Source organism: Suncus etruscus, chromosome 3, assembly GCF_024139225.1.
Source record: "Suncus etruscus isolate mSunEtr1 chromosome 3, mSunEtr1.pri.cur, whole genome shotgun sequence".
In the NCBI taxonomy this organism is placed as follows: Eukaryota; Metazoa; Chordata; class Mammalia; order Eulipotyphla; family Soricidae; genus Suncus; species Suncus etruscus.
In genome coordinates, this window is record NC_064850.1 from 96203252 (window position 1) to 96220150 (window position 16899).

The 16899-nt window shown below is 37.4% G+C and overlaps 1 protein-coding gene across 4 annotated transcripts in view; it reads left to right on the forward strand.

Moving 5' to 3' along the window:
- PPP2R2A (protein phosphatase 2 regulatory subunit Balpha) overlaps positions 1–14330 on the forward strand; it is a 102316-nt gene extending 87986 nt beyond the window's left edge. For all 4 annotated transcript variants that reach the window (XM_049769457.1, XM_049769458.1, XM_049769455.1 and 1 more), the window contains exons 5-10: positions 2435–2547; positions 3300–3477; positions 5767–5931; positions 6767–6936; positions 9604–9695; positions 12319–14330. In XM_049769457.1, coding sequence (XP_049625414.1) covers positions 2435–2547; positions 3300–3477; positions 5767–5931; positions 6767–6936; positions 9604–9695; positions 12319–12598 — 998 coding nt within the window. In that variant the 3' untranslated portion in view covers positions 12599–14330. The remainder of the gene's footprint in view (positions 1–2434; positions 2548–3299; positions 3478–5766; positions 5932–6766; positions 6937–9603; positions 9696–12318) is intronic.
- The last annotated feature ends 2569 nt before the right edge of the window (positions 14331–16899 follow it).

Below are 16899 nucleotides of genomic sequence, written 5' to 3' on the forward strand. Positions count from 1 at the left end.
TGATACTCATTTGCTTCTTAAATTAGGCTGTTAAGAAAGCTATGGGTTTACATGCTAGACACAGAAGGGACTTACTTATACTAGCAGTCCGGAGGATAAAATAGGGGGACATGGGATGCATGCTGGGAACTGGGGTGGAGGGAGGACAGCTTTGATGGTGGGAATGCCCCTGATTCAATGTTACTATGTACCTAAAATATTACTGTGAAAGATTTGTAATCCACTTTGGTCAAAATAAAAATGAATAAAAAAGAAAGCTTATATGAATGCCATTTTAAGATTATCATACAAACATGTTAACACATAGTGATATGAAAAAATGATTAACCAAGTGAGAAGGGACTCTTTATAGGATAGTTCCAAATGAAAATGTGAGTTCCCTGTAGTGGGTAACTTAATTTTCCCTTTCAGTATGGACTGGACAGCAACTTCCAAAGAAGGGCAAGGAGGACAATTGTAATTGTAAAATGGAGAAACCTAGCAGATAGTACCTTACCTTAAAGTGATCAAAGCCACCATTATCAAATAAAGTAGTGATAATCATGTAAACCCTCAATACCTTTGGTACCCTCTCAAACATCTGTGATCCCAGTCTGATCTGTTACACCCAATTGAGAGACAGTCCATAAAATACTTTACTATTGCTTCTCAGAACTAGGCAGATAATGCAAAACAAGGATAATCTTGAGAAATTATGATGATCAAATTGGGAGCTTCTAAATGCAGAGTTTGGATCCTAGAACTGGAATGGGAGGGGCCGGCGAGATAGCATGGAGGTTAGGAGTTTGCCTTCCATGCAGAAGGACAGTGGTTCGAATCCGGGTATCCCATATGGTCCCCCGTGCCTGCCAGGGGCGATTTCTGAGCATAGAGCCAGGAGTAACCCCTGAGCGTGCCAGGCGTGACCCAAAAAAACTTAAAAAAAAAAAAAAAAAAAGAACTGGAATGGGAAATCAGTGGACTATCGGGTGAAGTTTGAATTAAAGCATGGAATTTGATGTTAACTTATTAATGCCTATTTCGTAGTTTTAGCAAATGTGTTTTTCCAACTCTTCTTTCACTAGACTTTTTTTTACAACATAAGATTTTTTATTTTATTTTATTTTTTTGGTTTTTGGACCACACCCGGTGACGCTCAGGGGTTATTCCTGGCTATGTGCTCAGAAGTTGCTCCTGGCTTGGGGGACCATATGGGATGCCGGGGGATCGAACCATGGTTCGTCCTAAGCTAGCTCTGGCAAGGCTGACACTTTACCTCTAGTGCCACTGCGCCAGCCCAATAAGATTTATTTTAATGCTGACACATTTTGGCTTGAAGATCTTGAGAGATCTATGCTTTTAATTGATTAAGTAGTCTTTTTCAATCTGTAACTAAAAATTTGTAATACAGGGAAAAGATAGATCTGAACAGAGGTAGCCAAATTAATGAAATATTTTGGAGTTTTTAGTTAGATATATTAAATGGTATGGGACCAAGTTCACTGGTTACTCTTTACTATTTTTATTCTAAATAATTGGATGTTTTAACTATGTTGCTTGTTATTTAAAATTAAACACGGATCACATAGTATGCATTTGTACTTTAAGAAATAAAGGGGGCCGGAGAAATAGCATGGAGGTAAGGCATTTGCCTTGCATGCAGCAGCAGGTCAGGGGTTTGAATCCCGGCATCCTTTATGTTCCCCCGAGCCTGCCAGGAGCGATTTCTGAGCGTAGAGCCAGAAGTAACCCTTGAGCGCTGCCGGGTGTGACCCAAAAACCAAAAAAAAAGAAAAAGAAAGGAAGTAATAAAATATAAGTTGATTGTGGGTGTTAATAATATAGAAATGCTTTAATCATAATTAAAACTTCTGTTAAGAAATTTTCTTTTCATTCAGTAAGATAAGGAATTTCATTATTAATCCTTTTATGTGAGCTATAAAATGGAATGCTTACGTACATCTTTTGGGTCATAACCAGCCATGCTCAGGAGTTTAATCTTGGCAGACTCGGGAAACCATAAAGATGACAGGGTATCTAACCCAGGTTGGCTGTGTGCAAGTCAAATGCCCAACTCGCTGTACTCTTGCTCTGACTCCTTTTTAAATATATCTTACAATTTTTTTTTGTTTGTTTTTTTGTTTTTTTGTTTTTGGGCCACACCCGGCGGTGCTCAGGGGTTACTCCTGGCTGTCTGCTCAGAAATAGCTCCTGGCAGGCTCGGGGGACCATATGGGACACCGGGATTTGAACCAACCACCTTTGGTCCTAGATCGGCTGCTTGCAAGGCAAACACCGCTGTGCTATCTCTCCGGGCCCACAATTTTTTTTTTTTAATCCCAATTGTTTCCCACTCTTGGTGATGAGGATTGAATCAAGATATTTGCATATGCAATATTCTGTACCATAAACCACATCTGTATTATTCTTTCAAATGTCTTCATTTTCTCTCCAGATAAAACAATAAAATTATGGAAAATCAGTGAAAGGGACAAAAGACCAGAAGGGTATAACTTGAAAGAAGAAGATGGAAGGTATAGAGATCCCACTACAGTTACTACACTACGTGTAAGTACATAGGAAAAGATCATTAGAATTCTGATACAGTGTTTTGTGTTCATATTGCATATTCTTCTGAAGTAAACATGAATAGGAATAATTACAATCACAATCTGTTCCCCTCATAGAAGTATTAATGCCTTGAGGCAGAACCAGAACTCTGCAAATGTTAATACGGTACCACACCCCTTTTTAGTTTGAAGGTCAGGTACATAGTTTCAAGATTTTTGCTGCTACATAAAAGTGCCAAGTTTGGGCTCTGGGTTATTTCTTAGCTAATTTAAACTATTAACATTTATTAACTTTGCACATCTTTCAAGCAATTGATAAAATCGAAACAACCATCTTATGGCAGGTCATTTGTTTGTTTTTCTTCCTATTTCAGCACTTTAATGTTTTGGGTTGATTTTTTTTTTTTGTTTTTTTTTTTTTTTTTTTTTTTTGGTTTTTCGGGCCACACCCGTTTGATGTTCAGGGGTTACTCCTGGCTAAGCGCTCAGGAATTGCCCCGGCTTGGGGGGGACCATATGGGACACCAGGGGATCGAACCACGGTCCTTCCCTGGTTAGCGCTCGCAAGGCAGACACCTTACCTCTAGCACCACCTTGCTGGCCCCTCAGCACTTTAATATTAACCATCAATTAACCTGTCTTATTGTAAAAGTCTTATATTCTCTTATCAAAAATTGAATCAGTGAACTTGAAGTTCTATTGTAGACTTATCAATATGCAATAACTACTTTTTATGTGTTCTATTTTCAGGTGCCAGTCTTTAGGCCCATGGATCTAATGGTTGAAGCCAGTCCACGAAGAATATTTGCCAATGCTCATACATATCACATCAATTCAATTTCTATTAATAGTGATTATGAAACATATTTATCTGCAGATGACTTGCGGATTAATCTTTGGCATCTAGAAATTACAGACAGAAGTTTTAGTATCCATTTCTTTCTTTGGTATTGGTAAAGAATGCATAACACAGAGGTCAGAGTGTAGGGGTAAGAAACTTGGCTTGTATATGGCCAGCCAAGGTTTAATCCCCTGAACAGAGTCAGTATTAAGCGGTGGGCATTGCAGGGTGTGGCAAGAACCTGAAGAAAATGGAGAGGGGTGTATTGTGTCTACATTACATTTATTTTCCTCTCTCCTTAGTTTGTTTTTTCTTTGTAGTGACATCTTTTTTTTTTTTTTTTCCTCTTTACTCTTGGTTCTTGGCCATATCCAGTGGTGCTCAGGGAACTACATGGGATGCTGGTAATTGATCCTGGTTTGCAATATCTACCTGCAAGACAAGTGCCCTACCCCGCTATATTATTTCTCCAGCCCCAGATAGTAAATTATTTTATACCACTTTTTTTCTTTATGTACTTGTTTTTTTGCTGCTGGGTCAAGTTATTTAGTAAATGATCTGACTTACTGATGTAAAATTTGAATTCTGAGAACCGGAACAATAGTACATCGAATAAGATGCTTGCATTATATGCAGCCAACCTGGTTCAATCCTCTCAGCACCCCCCTTGGGCACCTCCTTATAGTCTCCTAAGCACCAATGAGAAGAAATTCTTAAGATTGCTGGGCATGCTCCAAAACAAAAGTTGCATTCTTAGAATTATTTTATTGACTGTTTGAAGTGTATTTGCTATTATATGTCAACACATCTTTGTTTTTTTATTGGAAGGGTGCTTCATGAATAATATGTTTTAGCACCAACCATACCCATCAGCTTAAAAAAAACTTTTCATCAAGTCTGAAAAAATCATGGTATTAATAACATGTCATAAAAGTTGTGACTTCTCCAAACCTCACTCTCATTGGTTTATTATTGTCACTCTGGAATTTTTTTGAACACATACAAGTTTGTGATACATAAGCTTATGCCTGATGTACACATAAAGCATTATATGTATATATAAATGCAGAAAAAATCTTTCTAGATGTATTAGCTTTATAATTCTACATAGTAAAAAGCTACTTGTGGCCAAAGAGATGGCATGAAGATAAGGCATTTGTCTTGCATGCAGGACAGTGGGTCGAATCCTGGCATCTGTATGGTCCCCTGAGCCTGCCAAGAGAACCCTCTGAGCACTGCTGGGTGTGACCCAAAAACCAAAAAAAAAACCCTAAAAAGTTATTTATTTTTTTTAATTATCTTTATTTAAACACTGTGATTACAAATATAATTATACTTGTATGATTACAGTCATGTAAAGAACACCCCCCTTCAGCAGTGCAGGATTCCCACCACCAATTTCCCAGATCTTTCTTGAACATCCGTTCATATTTATCAGCCCTTTACATTTCTCCCTTCTCTCTCTTCCCACCCCCATTATACCCTTCCTTCCCTTTGTCTTTCTGTCTATGGCAGAGGTTGACTCAGGCCTTACTCATTCATGCAAGGCATACTTTCTGTTACTGAGCACCTTCCCTAGTCCCTGAAATTTCTTTTTTCCCTAGTTTTGCCTTTGAATTTGTGATTTTTTAATTGACTTTTGTTTTTAAATCTTTATTATGTTAATTAAACACCTAGCCTTCTATTGTGGTACAGTTTCCTCTTTTTTTTCTAGTAAGGATTTTTTGATTCCACTTTTGCCCATTTAAAATTTATAATTTTTTAAAATTTTATTTTGTTGAAACTATTGTGATTTAACAAGTCATTCATAGTTGGGTAAAATATATAATTTTTGAGATTCTGAGATTTACAGTGCTGTCAATATTTTTTTTGTTGTTTTGTTTTTTGTTTTTGGGTCACACCCAGCAGTGCTCAGGGATTATTCCTGGCTCCAGGCTCAGAAATTGCTCCTGGCAGGCACGGGGGACCATATGGGGCGCCGGGATTTGAACCAATGACCTCCTGCATGAAAGGCAAACGCCTTACCTCCATGCTATCTCTCCGGCCCCCAGTGCTGTCAATATTAAGGATCTATTTAAATTTGGATAGCACCTAAGTATTAGTCTTTGTCTGTCTTCTAGTATTTATTTCTTTTTTTTTCTAGTATTTATTTCATACTTAGAAATAGGTATTATCTATATTTACAGTTATTTAAGAGAATATTTTCTATGTTTTTTTAAGCATCAGTAGTTTTGATTCCTCTGGGATATGTATTCATGTAAGTAGCAGATCACAATTCAAAGCACTTAACATACTCTGAGTGAATATTACATCTGAGAAATGTAAAATTATGTTTGTCGTTTTTAAGTGGAAATTCCTTAATAAAATGCTATCTAGATATTGTGGACATTAAGCCTGCCAATATGGAAGAGCTCACAGAGGTGATTACAGCAGCAGAATTCCACCCAAACAGCTGTAACACGTTTGTATACAGCAGCAGTAAAGGAACTATTCGGTTATGTGACATGAGGGCCTCTGCCCTCTGTGATAGGCATTCTAAATGTAAGTTTATTGTATTTTTTTTTAAGATAATTCTTTGTCTAAAGCTTTTTAAATATCTTAGACACATTTACATACATTTATAAGTCTTAAGCCTGTGCCCAGGGCTATTACCTCATTCCATATGTGATGTGGGAGAATACTCTTAGAAAAACAGAAGGATGTGGAGGTGGTGATGGTAATAGCTATTGTGAAGGTTAGTGATAGGTGTATCTGTTCGGATGTCATTTTATCAGGGCATTTTGAGGAACTCAGAGACCACCTCTTCGGCCATGTTTTTAAATAGTCCTTTTCTCCTCGTCTTTTTTTCCTCTCGATTTTTTAGTTTTCTTGCTCAAAATTTGGAAAAGTATTGGGTTAAAAAATTTAAGGGATGACTGTAGTGGTAATGTTGTTACTGAGTATTTTTAATAGTGATGAAAATTATAACATGCCTGTTGGCAAAAATCATTTTAACTGGGCAATAAAAGTTAAAATACTGCTATGAATTTGGATATTGAGGTTGGTGTGTTTTTCATGGTGGTATCAGTGGGTTAGTCATTAAAGTGATGTGCAGAATTAAAAACTGATGTACTAAAATATGTGTTGGCTGAGTTTGGTTCTGCTAAATTAGCTGTAGAACAAATTTTCTCCATTCTTAGGCATCTTCAACCTGTAGTAAAGCTTTCAGAAACATGGTAAGATTTTTTTTTTAGAGAGATGTTTTTCAGTTCTTTATTATTTTAAGTTTACTCTTAGAAAATTTGTGAATAGTTGTTAGCATTGGACAAATTCTTTACCCCAATCAGAATATTATGCCAATTATTCCTTTTCTCCCCCTATTTTTGCTTGTTTTTAGTGTTTGAAGAACCAGAAGATCCCAGTAACAGGTCTTTTTTTTCTGAAATCATCTCCTCTATTTCTGATGTAAAATTCAGCCATAGTGGTCGATATATGATGACTAGAGACTATTTGTCAGTCAAAATTTGGGACTTAAATATGGAAAACAGGCCTGTGGAAACATATCAGGTATTTGCAGTGTTTTTAAATATTTATAGAGGATTTTTTACTGTTAATTCTACTATTGTGTTAGTTCTGTAGTAGGTTTTTCTTTCAGAGGTTCACAAGTACATTGCTTTTGCTTTTCTTAGCTTTATATGTATTTTATAGGTGCATTATCTATTGAGTTTTGCAGTTTAAGTGGATATTTTACTGCCAGTTTGATTTAATACTGACTAATTCTGACCCACACCTATCCTCCACCATCACCACACATACACACACACACACAGTCACACAGTAAGAAAGGAAGTACAGAGGCCGGAGAGATAGCACAGCAGTAGGGTGTTTGCCTTGCATGCTGCCAACCCCGGATGGATCCGCGTTCTATCCCTGGCATCCCACATGGTCACCTGACCCTGCCAGGTGCGATTTCTGAGTGAAGAGCCAGGAGTAACCCGAGTGCTGCCGGGTGTGGCCCAAATAAAGGAGAAGGGAAGTACAGTCTCTATTAAGCTCTGCAGAGGAAGATTAAAGAGAATGGCTAGTCCTAGCTGAGGTGTGTGCTGTAGGTAGCAGCTGAACTACAGTTTTGGCCATACTGAGACAAATAAATGGGTGTCCAATCTGCCTTTTGGTGGATCTACTGCATCAAAGCCATACACATACCTTTGATAGTTACCAATCTGTGAGCTTCATCATTTCTTGGTTCTAGTCTGCTGCTACCATGAATCCTGTCCTCCTCTTTTAGAAAAGAGAAAGATGATACACACAACCGGGGGGGGGGGGGCGTGGGGGCATAGAAATGGTTAGACCCTGTGCTTAAACTGAGATTAAAGAGCAACATTTCTTAACCAGTATCTATATGTCTTTTTGAGGGCCCCAAAGTGTTGCAGGAAACAATAGGTGAAAATCCTACAAATGGAGGCCCACAGCACCAGAGTAGGAGGCTAGTGGTAGGACAAGTGGACCATAGGAAGGCAAGTCAGGAGAGTTCAGCGGTCACTACAAAGTTGAGTGGCACTCGTGTAGAGAACACTTGATGCTGTGTCATGGGTGTAGTTTAAATAGGTCCTCCATGTGTATGTTCTCAAAATTAAGTACTTCTAAGGCATTTAAACCCTCTTTGACAAATAAAAACCACTTGATGGTGCCTGGAGTTTAAAAAGAAATACCGTACTTCACTGAAGGAAAGGGATGCAATTCTACTTTCTTTCAAATACATTCATGTAACTGCCAAGATTCTGATTCCACACTACCTATATCTTTTGTCATAAACTTGTGATTTGAGTCCTAACTTCATTTATTTGCTGAGAAACTGTTCCACATTTGCATTCCAAAGCTTAGCTGAATTAATAATAATTTGCTTCTGTTTGTCTGATTTGCAGTTTCTGCTAAATTGGATTAATATTTGAAGGTAGAATCATATTATTTAAATGTAGTACATTTAGTTATTGATGAATTATGAAGTATCTTGCAGAATTGTGTATATTTTTCATTTTTTCCACGCATTCTGTTTTGTTCCTAATTCTACATGAGGTGCAATTCATCTGCATTTACAAGTTTTCTGTGTGATGTGATAATAACCACCCCACTGTGCTTAAAATTGAAATGGGCACTGAGTAAATGAGTAAAAATAAGATTTTCAAGGGGTGGGAGAAAAAAGATTTTCAACCTATACTGATAGGAACCATGGATATTATCAGAGCATAGATGTGCTATCATAGCATATTACATACAGTGAATATATACACTTACTTCTGTCCAATACAGTAAGCACTTTAGATTACATTTTTTTAAATTATCACTTATCCGGGGCCAGGAAGGTGGCGCTAGAGATAAGGTGTCTGCCTTGTAAGCGTTAGCCAAGGAACGGACCGCGGTTCGATCCCCCGGCATCCCATATGGTCCCCCCAAGCCAGGGGCAATTTCTGAGCACTTAGCCAGGAGTAACCCCTGAGCGTCAAACGGGTGTGGCCCAAAAAAAAAAACCAAAAAAAAAATTATCACGTATCCACTGGCACCATTTTCAGATATTGCTGTAGGGGCCAAGGTGATAGCACAGCTGTAGGGCGTTTGTTTTACACACTGCGAATGCAAGACAGAAACCAGTTTAATTACTGGCATCTCATATAGTACCCCAAGCCTGCCAGGAGCAATTTCCAAGTGCAGAACTAGAGTGACTCCTGACCCCCCCCAAATAAAAGCCAAATCAAATATTGCTCTAATATTCTTTTTTTTTTTTTTTTTTTTTTTTTTTTTTTTTTGGTTTTTGGGCCACACCCGTTTGACGCTCAGGGGTTACTCCTGGCTATGTGCTCAGAAATCGCCCATGGCTTGGGGGAACCATATGGGACGCCGGGGGATCGAACCGCTGTCCGTTCCTTGGCTAGCGCTTGTAAGGCAGGCACCTTACCTCCAGCGCCACCGCCCGGCCCCTGCTCTAATATTCTATAATCTCTTATTTATGCTATTTTTGTTTTTTAGATTTATAAACGATATTTTTCTTCATTATAGAATAGGAACATGTATGTCCATGAAAAGGGATCCTAATGTTTATAAAAGAATAAAATTCTGTTTCTTTAACTGAGAAAGTTGATTTTAGTAAGATATAAAATATATGTATCTATGATAGTTTTCTTAATTTCAGCCAGTAGGCCTTCCTTGAGGTATAAGTTGTATGTATATTTTTCCTAGGTACATGAATACCTCAGAAGTAAACTTTGTTCACTGTATGAAAATGACTGCATATTTGACAAGTTTGAATGTTGTTGGAATGGATCAGACAGGTAATTGTTTTAAATTGAACCTCATTCAAATGTAAATTTTGTCAAGGAAAGAAATGTGCCACCTCACTCTTAGTATGTATAACAATGTTACCAAAAATAGATTTTTAAAAATTGTGATTAGTAATGTTATTTTTAAAATCTCATCATTTCCTTGAAATAGTTATCTTCGAACAATGTAGGCTGATAAAAATAAACATTGTATTTCATTTATGGTACATTTTAAAAGTACAAAAATTCTAGGCGATTATAATAAAAATATCTTTAATTTTTGCCTTTTCATGAGCCAGGTAAGTGACTTTTTAACATACCAGTAACTAGAACTGTTAAATACCAGTTTGGGCCAATTTTGTAAACTATTCTTTGAGCTATTTAATATAGTAGATAATTCATTAGGAAAGGAATGTGAGTTTTCAGGTACATTAAAAATATTTGAAGTGGTAATATAACCATATTACCTTGATTTATTAGGCTACTCCTTTTATTGTGTCTCCAAATTTTTACCATTATTCCCTAGATAAATCTAAATCTTTTAATACTTTAGTTGTGAATATTATCTACCATCTATTATGTCTGTTAGAGCAGAAAATAATATAAGAAAAACAACTGGAAAGTTTTTTAACTTGTTTGTGCAGCAATTAAAGATACTTTACTCAATATAAGCCTTGGTATAATTGAGGTTTTATAGTGGTGTATACTATAAAGGACTTGATCATAATTTAAAGTTGGTAATACATGATCGTGGTAAGCCTAGGTAGGATAGGACTATCCCTTTTTCTTTGTTCTGGGGCCATACCCCACAGTGCTCTGGAGACAGCTCAGATGCAAACCATATTCTCCAATCCTTTGAGCTGTTTCCCCAGCCTGCAAGCATTCTCAGAATTAAATACTTGAAAGTACGAAGTTTTGTTTGTTAGGATACTTGGTAACATTGAGCAGTGATAGATAATAAGTAGAACTAATAGGAAAGCTTCTTGGGGGCTACGTAGAAGCTCAGAGGACCTATTATTATTCCTCACCACATCATGGTTCCCTGAGCAGTGCAAAACAGGTACGTGCCTGCGCGTGCACACACAACAATGTGTCCCCAAATTAATTGTCTTGATCGGGGTCATTTTTGTGGTATCTTTTTACACTTTTAATTTAACGTAAGCCTTTTTAGTGGCTAAGGATACATACAGTACAGGTGGTAGGATGTTTGCCTTGAGTGCAACCAATTTGAGTTCCATATATGGCATCCCATATATGGTCCCTGAACCTACCAGGAGTGGTGCTTGAGCAGTGAACCAGGAATTAGCCCTGAGCACCACTGGGTATGCCACTCCCCTCTCCCCCCAAATCTCTAGTACTGTTATTTTTCATAACATTTTCTTGATTTCTATGAGGCCAGAGAGATAACAGTGTTAAGGCACTTGCTTTTTACACATGGCTAAACTTAAGTTTGATTCCCGCATCCTATATGGCCCTCAGCATCACAGATATGGTCTAAAAATTTAAAAAAATATATTTTTATGGCACACTTTTCTAAACTAAAATTATTATTATTTGGGGGGTTGAGTCACACCTGACAGCGCTCAGGGGTTACTCCTGGCACCTCTATGCTCAGAAATCACTCCTGGCAGGCTTGCAGGACCATATGGGATGGCAGGATTTGAACCATCGTCCCTTTGCATGCAAGGCAAATGCCCTACCGCCATGCTATCTCTCTGGCCCTAAACTAAAATTTTTAAATAGTAAAAAGAAAATTTTGGGGCTTGATTGTATTTAGTGTTATAGGCAAAATATTTTTCTTTCACTAAAAATTAAGCTATGAGGAGGAACTAAGGTGATGGCTCCAAGTGTCTGGACCCGTCTGCCTCAAGGTATTGCCTCTTCTCCCCCAACCCCCCACCCCAAATGTTGAGTCTGGAAAAATAGGACAGCAGGAAGGCTGTGTACCTTGCACATGGCCAACCCGGTTTGATCCCTGGCATCCTATATGGTTCCCCGAGCCTACTAGGAGTGATTTCTGAGTTTAGATCCAGGAATAACCCCTGAGCACTGCCAGATGTGGTCCCCCCCCCCAAAAAAAAATCCCCCCCCAAAACTATCTTGAACTGAAGCATTGATTTCCTACAAAGAAATTGTAAACAAATGCACTTTTTATATTTGTAGAAACTGTATGCCTAATGTTACATAGCCTATACCAGTGGTCGGCAACCTGCAGCTCACGAGCCACATGTGGCTCTTTACACTTTTAATTTGGCTCTTCTGTTGCCGGGCGGCCGCTCCAGGAGTCAGGACTCTGCTCCTAGCCTCTGTCAGTACGCGCCCTGTGTGGCCCTCAAAATAAATTTTAACCGTAGTTTTGGCGAGATTTGGCTCAGTTGAAAAAAAAGTTTGCCGACCACTGGCCTATATTTATAGAAATTATTAAGACATTTGACTTCAGCATGCTTTGAATGCTGGTATTAGTTTTGGTAGGAAAAACGAAGTTGACTAGTACCTTATTCTCAGTTGGTTTGGTGATCAGTCCTTGCACTGGGCAGAGTCCCTCCCCTTGACTCACATCTGTTTGGAGTGCTATTCTTGCTCCAACATTTGTTCCAACTTAATTCTTAACTGTATGTTTTGTCTGCTTTTACAGTGTTGTCATGACCGGATCTTACAATAACTTCTTCAGAATGTTTGACAGGAACACAAAGCGAGATATAACCCTTGAAGCATCACGGGAAAACAATAAACCCCGCACGGTTCTGAAGCCACGCAAAGTCTGTGCAAGTGGCAAACGAAAGAAGGATGAAATAAGTGTTGACAGCTTAGACTTCAACAAGAAAATTCTTCATACAGCCTGGCACCCCAAGGAAAATATCATTGCTGTAGCTACTACAAACAATCTGTATATATTTCAAGACAAAGTGAATTAGGGTTGGCATTCCTAGCAGAAGAGCCCACTTCCTGCTTAGTTGAGATAGTTGAATCTAGCATTCGTACCTAAAAAAGAGAGAGGTCCATTGTGGTGCCCCTTTCCAGTGTTTGACTATGTGCCATTCGACAACATATTTTTATAGCTACATGGAGAAAGCTCTGTGGCTCCTTCACTGTGGTGTTCTCCATGTCTGCTAGCCATCTAGGTAAGGGTAGGGCACTTTTAATTTAAATGACTTCTTGCACCATCTTGCCTAATGGACTAGATTGGACTATATCAACATTGATTTACTCCACTTTTTATGCCTTCCATTGTGATGACGTCAAACACAGTGAAAGCCTTCAGTCATGCTTATGGGATTTAATTGTGTATCCTCATTACTGTATCATTTGTGGGGTACACCCCTCCCTCCTTTTTAAAATTAAATACAGCTCATTCTTACTGTGGCTTGTAGCATTCCTCCTCTTCTGGCTCCTGGACTCTCCCCTCTTCATCTCTTACCCCTGTCCCTGCCACCCAGTCTCGGTGGTGGTCATGTTAAAAAGAACGAACGTAAGCACACAATGAGTCAGTTTGGGGTCAGTGGTAAAGGGGATATATGTTGCGAACAAATGTTTTAATAACAGTTGGCTGTAATCACTCCTTGCCATGTCTGGCACTGAAAATAAGGAAAAAAAACTACTACTGAATAAAAGTGACAAAGAATGGAGAATCTGGTTTTCTTTTTCTTTTTAATCTACCTCTTTAAGCCAATATTTTTGTGTTATGCTTTTGGGCACAGTAAAATGAGTTTCCAATGTTTTATTGGTATTTTTGTTATTTTTTTAAGTCGCCTTTTACATTGAGAAGGAAAGGTATTGGTTCTGTATGAACATGTTTTGAAACTTACAGTGGTATTACTAAAGATTTCAATCTAAATGCTACTAGATTCTTTTTTTTTACTGTAGCTAGAGGGTGTTGGATACATTGTATCTACACTTGACTCGTCTATTAACTAAACTTGTAAAAGAGAATCAAATTTTTAAAGATTTCTTTTTACAGTGCTTAATTTCATTTTGCCTTACTGATATCACTAAGTCAAAGACTTAAAATTTTTTCATAACAAGTTAAAAGTTTTTTATCATTTAATCATAACATAAAACTAACCTCAAGTTCTTTACATATTTAAAACTGACTGCACTAAATATCTTTGGGAGTATTTTAAAGCTAACAAATCTGAATAAAATTGTACTTTTGCCATAGATGTCTTCTATTTTGGTTTTCCAAAGCTATTATTAAAGACAACTTTAAAGGTACAGTGTTCGAAAGTGCTTAATGAACTCACAACAGCTGCCTCAATATAAATTTAGTGATCTGTACATGACAACATTTTCTGAAGTGATGAGACTTTATCCAAAGATGAAGATTGTCCCTATTTTTAATAGGTCGAATGTACCTTTGTCAGTCTTACAGAAGCTTTAATGGAGAAAAAGGAATTTATTTTTAAGAGAAACTGAGTAGGTATTTAATTAACTTATTAAGGAACGGTAGTATGTTTCGGTTGAACAGTAATACAACTTTGAATTTTAGAGAAATGAGTGGTTCTTACATGCCCACTGCTTTTGTTTTATTATCAGTGGAAAATGATCAAACGATTTCCCTCTCCACTAATATGTCTTGTAAGTTAACATTTTTAGCTCACAGGACAAGTTTTATGTAATAAAATTACTGTATCTCTTGTACTCAACAAACTTGAATTTGTATTTAACACATTGATTCTATGCCTGATCATTCTTACCATTTATTTGGGGACGTTGAGTGCATTCATAGTTTGTGTTACTTATTCTTCACACTTGATTAGTGATTCTTTGTGTCTCTATTGATACTCTGTCTGATCTGGAACCTCTCCAGACCTTTTCGGGAAGTTGTTACCCTAAACTTTGGATGTCGATCATAAGATAACACTACAAAATAGCTCTTGGAAATGCATTTTTTAAATTTATAAATAGCTATTATTCTCATCCATGACACTAAGGGTTAGTTTTTATATTTAAGAGAAACAGTGCTAAAATTAAACTGCCTTTGTCAAGGAATGCTATTATAAATCATTGTAACAATAATCTCAAATAACAGTTTTTAATTTCTCTGGTGTAGCAAACTATAAGCCCAGCCACTCCTATATATGATCATGGTTAATCTTTTTATTAATAAAATGATGCTTAGAATAAACTTAGTCTTGTCAAGTTGCTTGTATTTTCCTATCCACTTGCCACCTGTGAACATTCGCAATTTCCAACCCTCTGTCTTAACCTTATTTAAAAAGTGACAGGAAAAAAGATTTCATTTAATGTCCTTTGATCTTTAGTGGCTGGGCAATAAGAATAATCATTCTAAATCTATATAAACACATTCATATAACTACTACTGGGTGTTAAGTTGCTTCTTAAAATCCATTGACACTCCCTTTAAAAGTGGTAACACAGATGGAAGCTATTTTTTCAAGTGGGGAATTCTTTTTTAACCTTAAGTGTAAGACTTATAAGATGAAAACAGTATTGATGCTAGCACTTTTATTAAGTCTAAATTTTACCATCATTTAAGTTTGTATTCTCATTTAAGAAGTATTGTTATGGGCCGGAGAGATAGCACAGCAGCATTTGCCTTGCAAGCAGCCGATCCAGGACCAATGGTGGTTGGTTCGAATCCCGGTGTCCCATATGGTCCCCCGTGCCTGCCAGGAGCTATTTCTGAGCAGACAGCCTGGAGTAACCCCTGAGCACCGCTGGGTGTGGCCCAAAAACCATAAAAAAAAAAAAAGTATTGTTATTCTCAGGTGTTGATGATTTTTCAGTGATTATAAACACCTGCTCTACTGGCTTTATTAAAGTTAGAACGGGTCAGAGTGGGTAAGTGGACGCAGCCGACTCAGGTTTGATTCTTGGCATCCCATATGGTCCCCATAAGCGCTACCAGGTATGGCCCCGAAATAACAAGAAAAAAGTTAATAGAACACTCATTGTATGACTGAAAATCAGGATCAGCTTTATAATTATTAGTGATTCAATTAGAACAATTAAAGTCAACTAACTGAAAAAAGTGACTAGTACACAATGGGCATGGCCACTTATCACAGTGCCTATCTCACAGCAAGTACTACCCACATTGAGTTTGGCAAACAAAAATACTTGGTCTACAGAATTAAGATAGTGTTTGCTTTTTTAATATTTCCCATTGTGCTTCCTAGTAATAGCTGAAAGGTGAGCAACCAGTTTTTCTTAAGAACCTTTCCACTAGATGGCAATAATAAAGTTGAAGTTTTGAGATGCTTGATCAAGGGTTCTGTCTCTGCTCTAAGGACTTCAATATTAGTATCTAAATCAGATCAAGTCTGAAATGTTTCCCCTTTATTTTGTTTTTGGGTCACACCTGGTGGCGCTCGAGTTACTCCCAGCTGTGCTCAGATGTGGAGGCAGATTTGGGAGCCAGGGATCAGACCTGAGTCTGTCTTGGATTGGCCACATGCAAGGCAAACACTTTGCCACTGTTCTGTCATCTGACCTCCAAATCTGAAACGTTTCTATGCCAAATAAATCACTATTAGATATAGTCCCGCAGGCTTGAGGGAAATTTAAGTGGCAAACTAAAATGCATAGGGCGCACCTAAAAGGAAGAGGCAAAAAAGTAGTCGTGCTGCCTTTTCAATCAGATTCTTCTGCCTCTGCTCAATGAAATTCTTATGCCTGGTTAGCTTTCTCTTTTCATTTACAAGGAGATTGACCTTTAATCAATGTAACTCTGAAACATACATACTAGGAAAAGTTAAATTTATAAAATAGAACAAAAAGCACCCCGCCAGAAAATCATCAGGCACAGAAACTATTTCTATTTATGTGTATTTATTGGGCAAGTAAAATATATTCTAGTAAATTAAATTTTCTGTTTAATGCCTTATTTTCTGACTTAAATATCGGCAGTTTTCATATCAAATATTTTCCATAATCAAGTGGGGTTTTTTTGACATCTCTTTTATAGACAGTCCATTTAACTATAACCTATTGTTAAGACCGATTTGTTTTCATTTCTACAAATAGACTTTGGGTAGTGAATATACTGGTCTTGGTGTACAGGTTTTTAGGATACATGCCTAGAAATACAATTACTGTGTTAAAACTATATGGGTATTTTTAAGATTTGGTATAGCTGTCGAGGTGTGGACATCATAAGTATGTCTGTTACACTGGTTTTCACATTTGGGAACAAAAATTTCAATCCTATGTTTTAGCAGTTTGAAATACAAAAAAATAAAGTCAACCCAGAGTA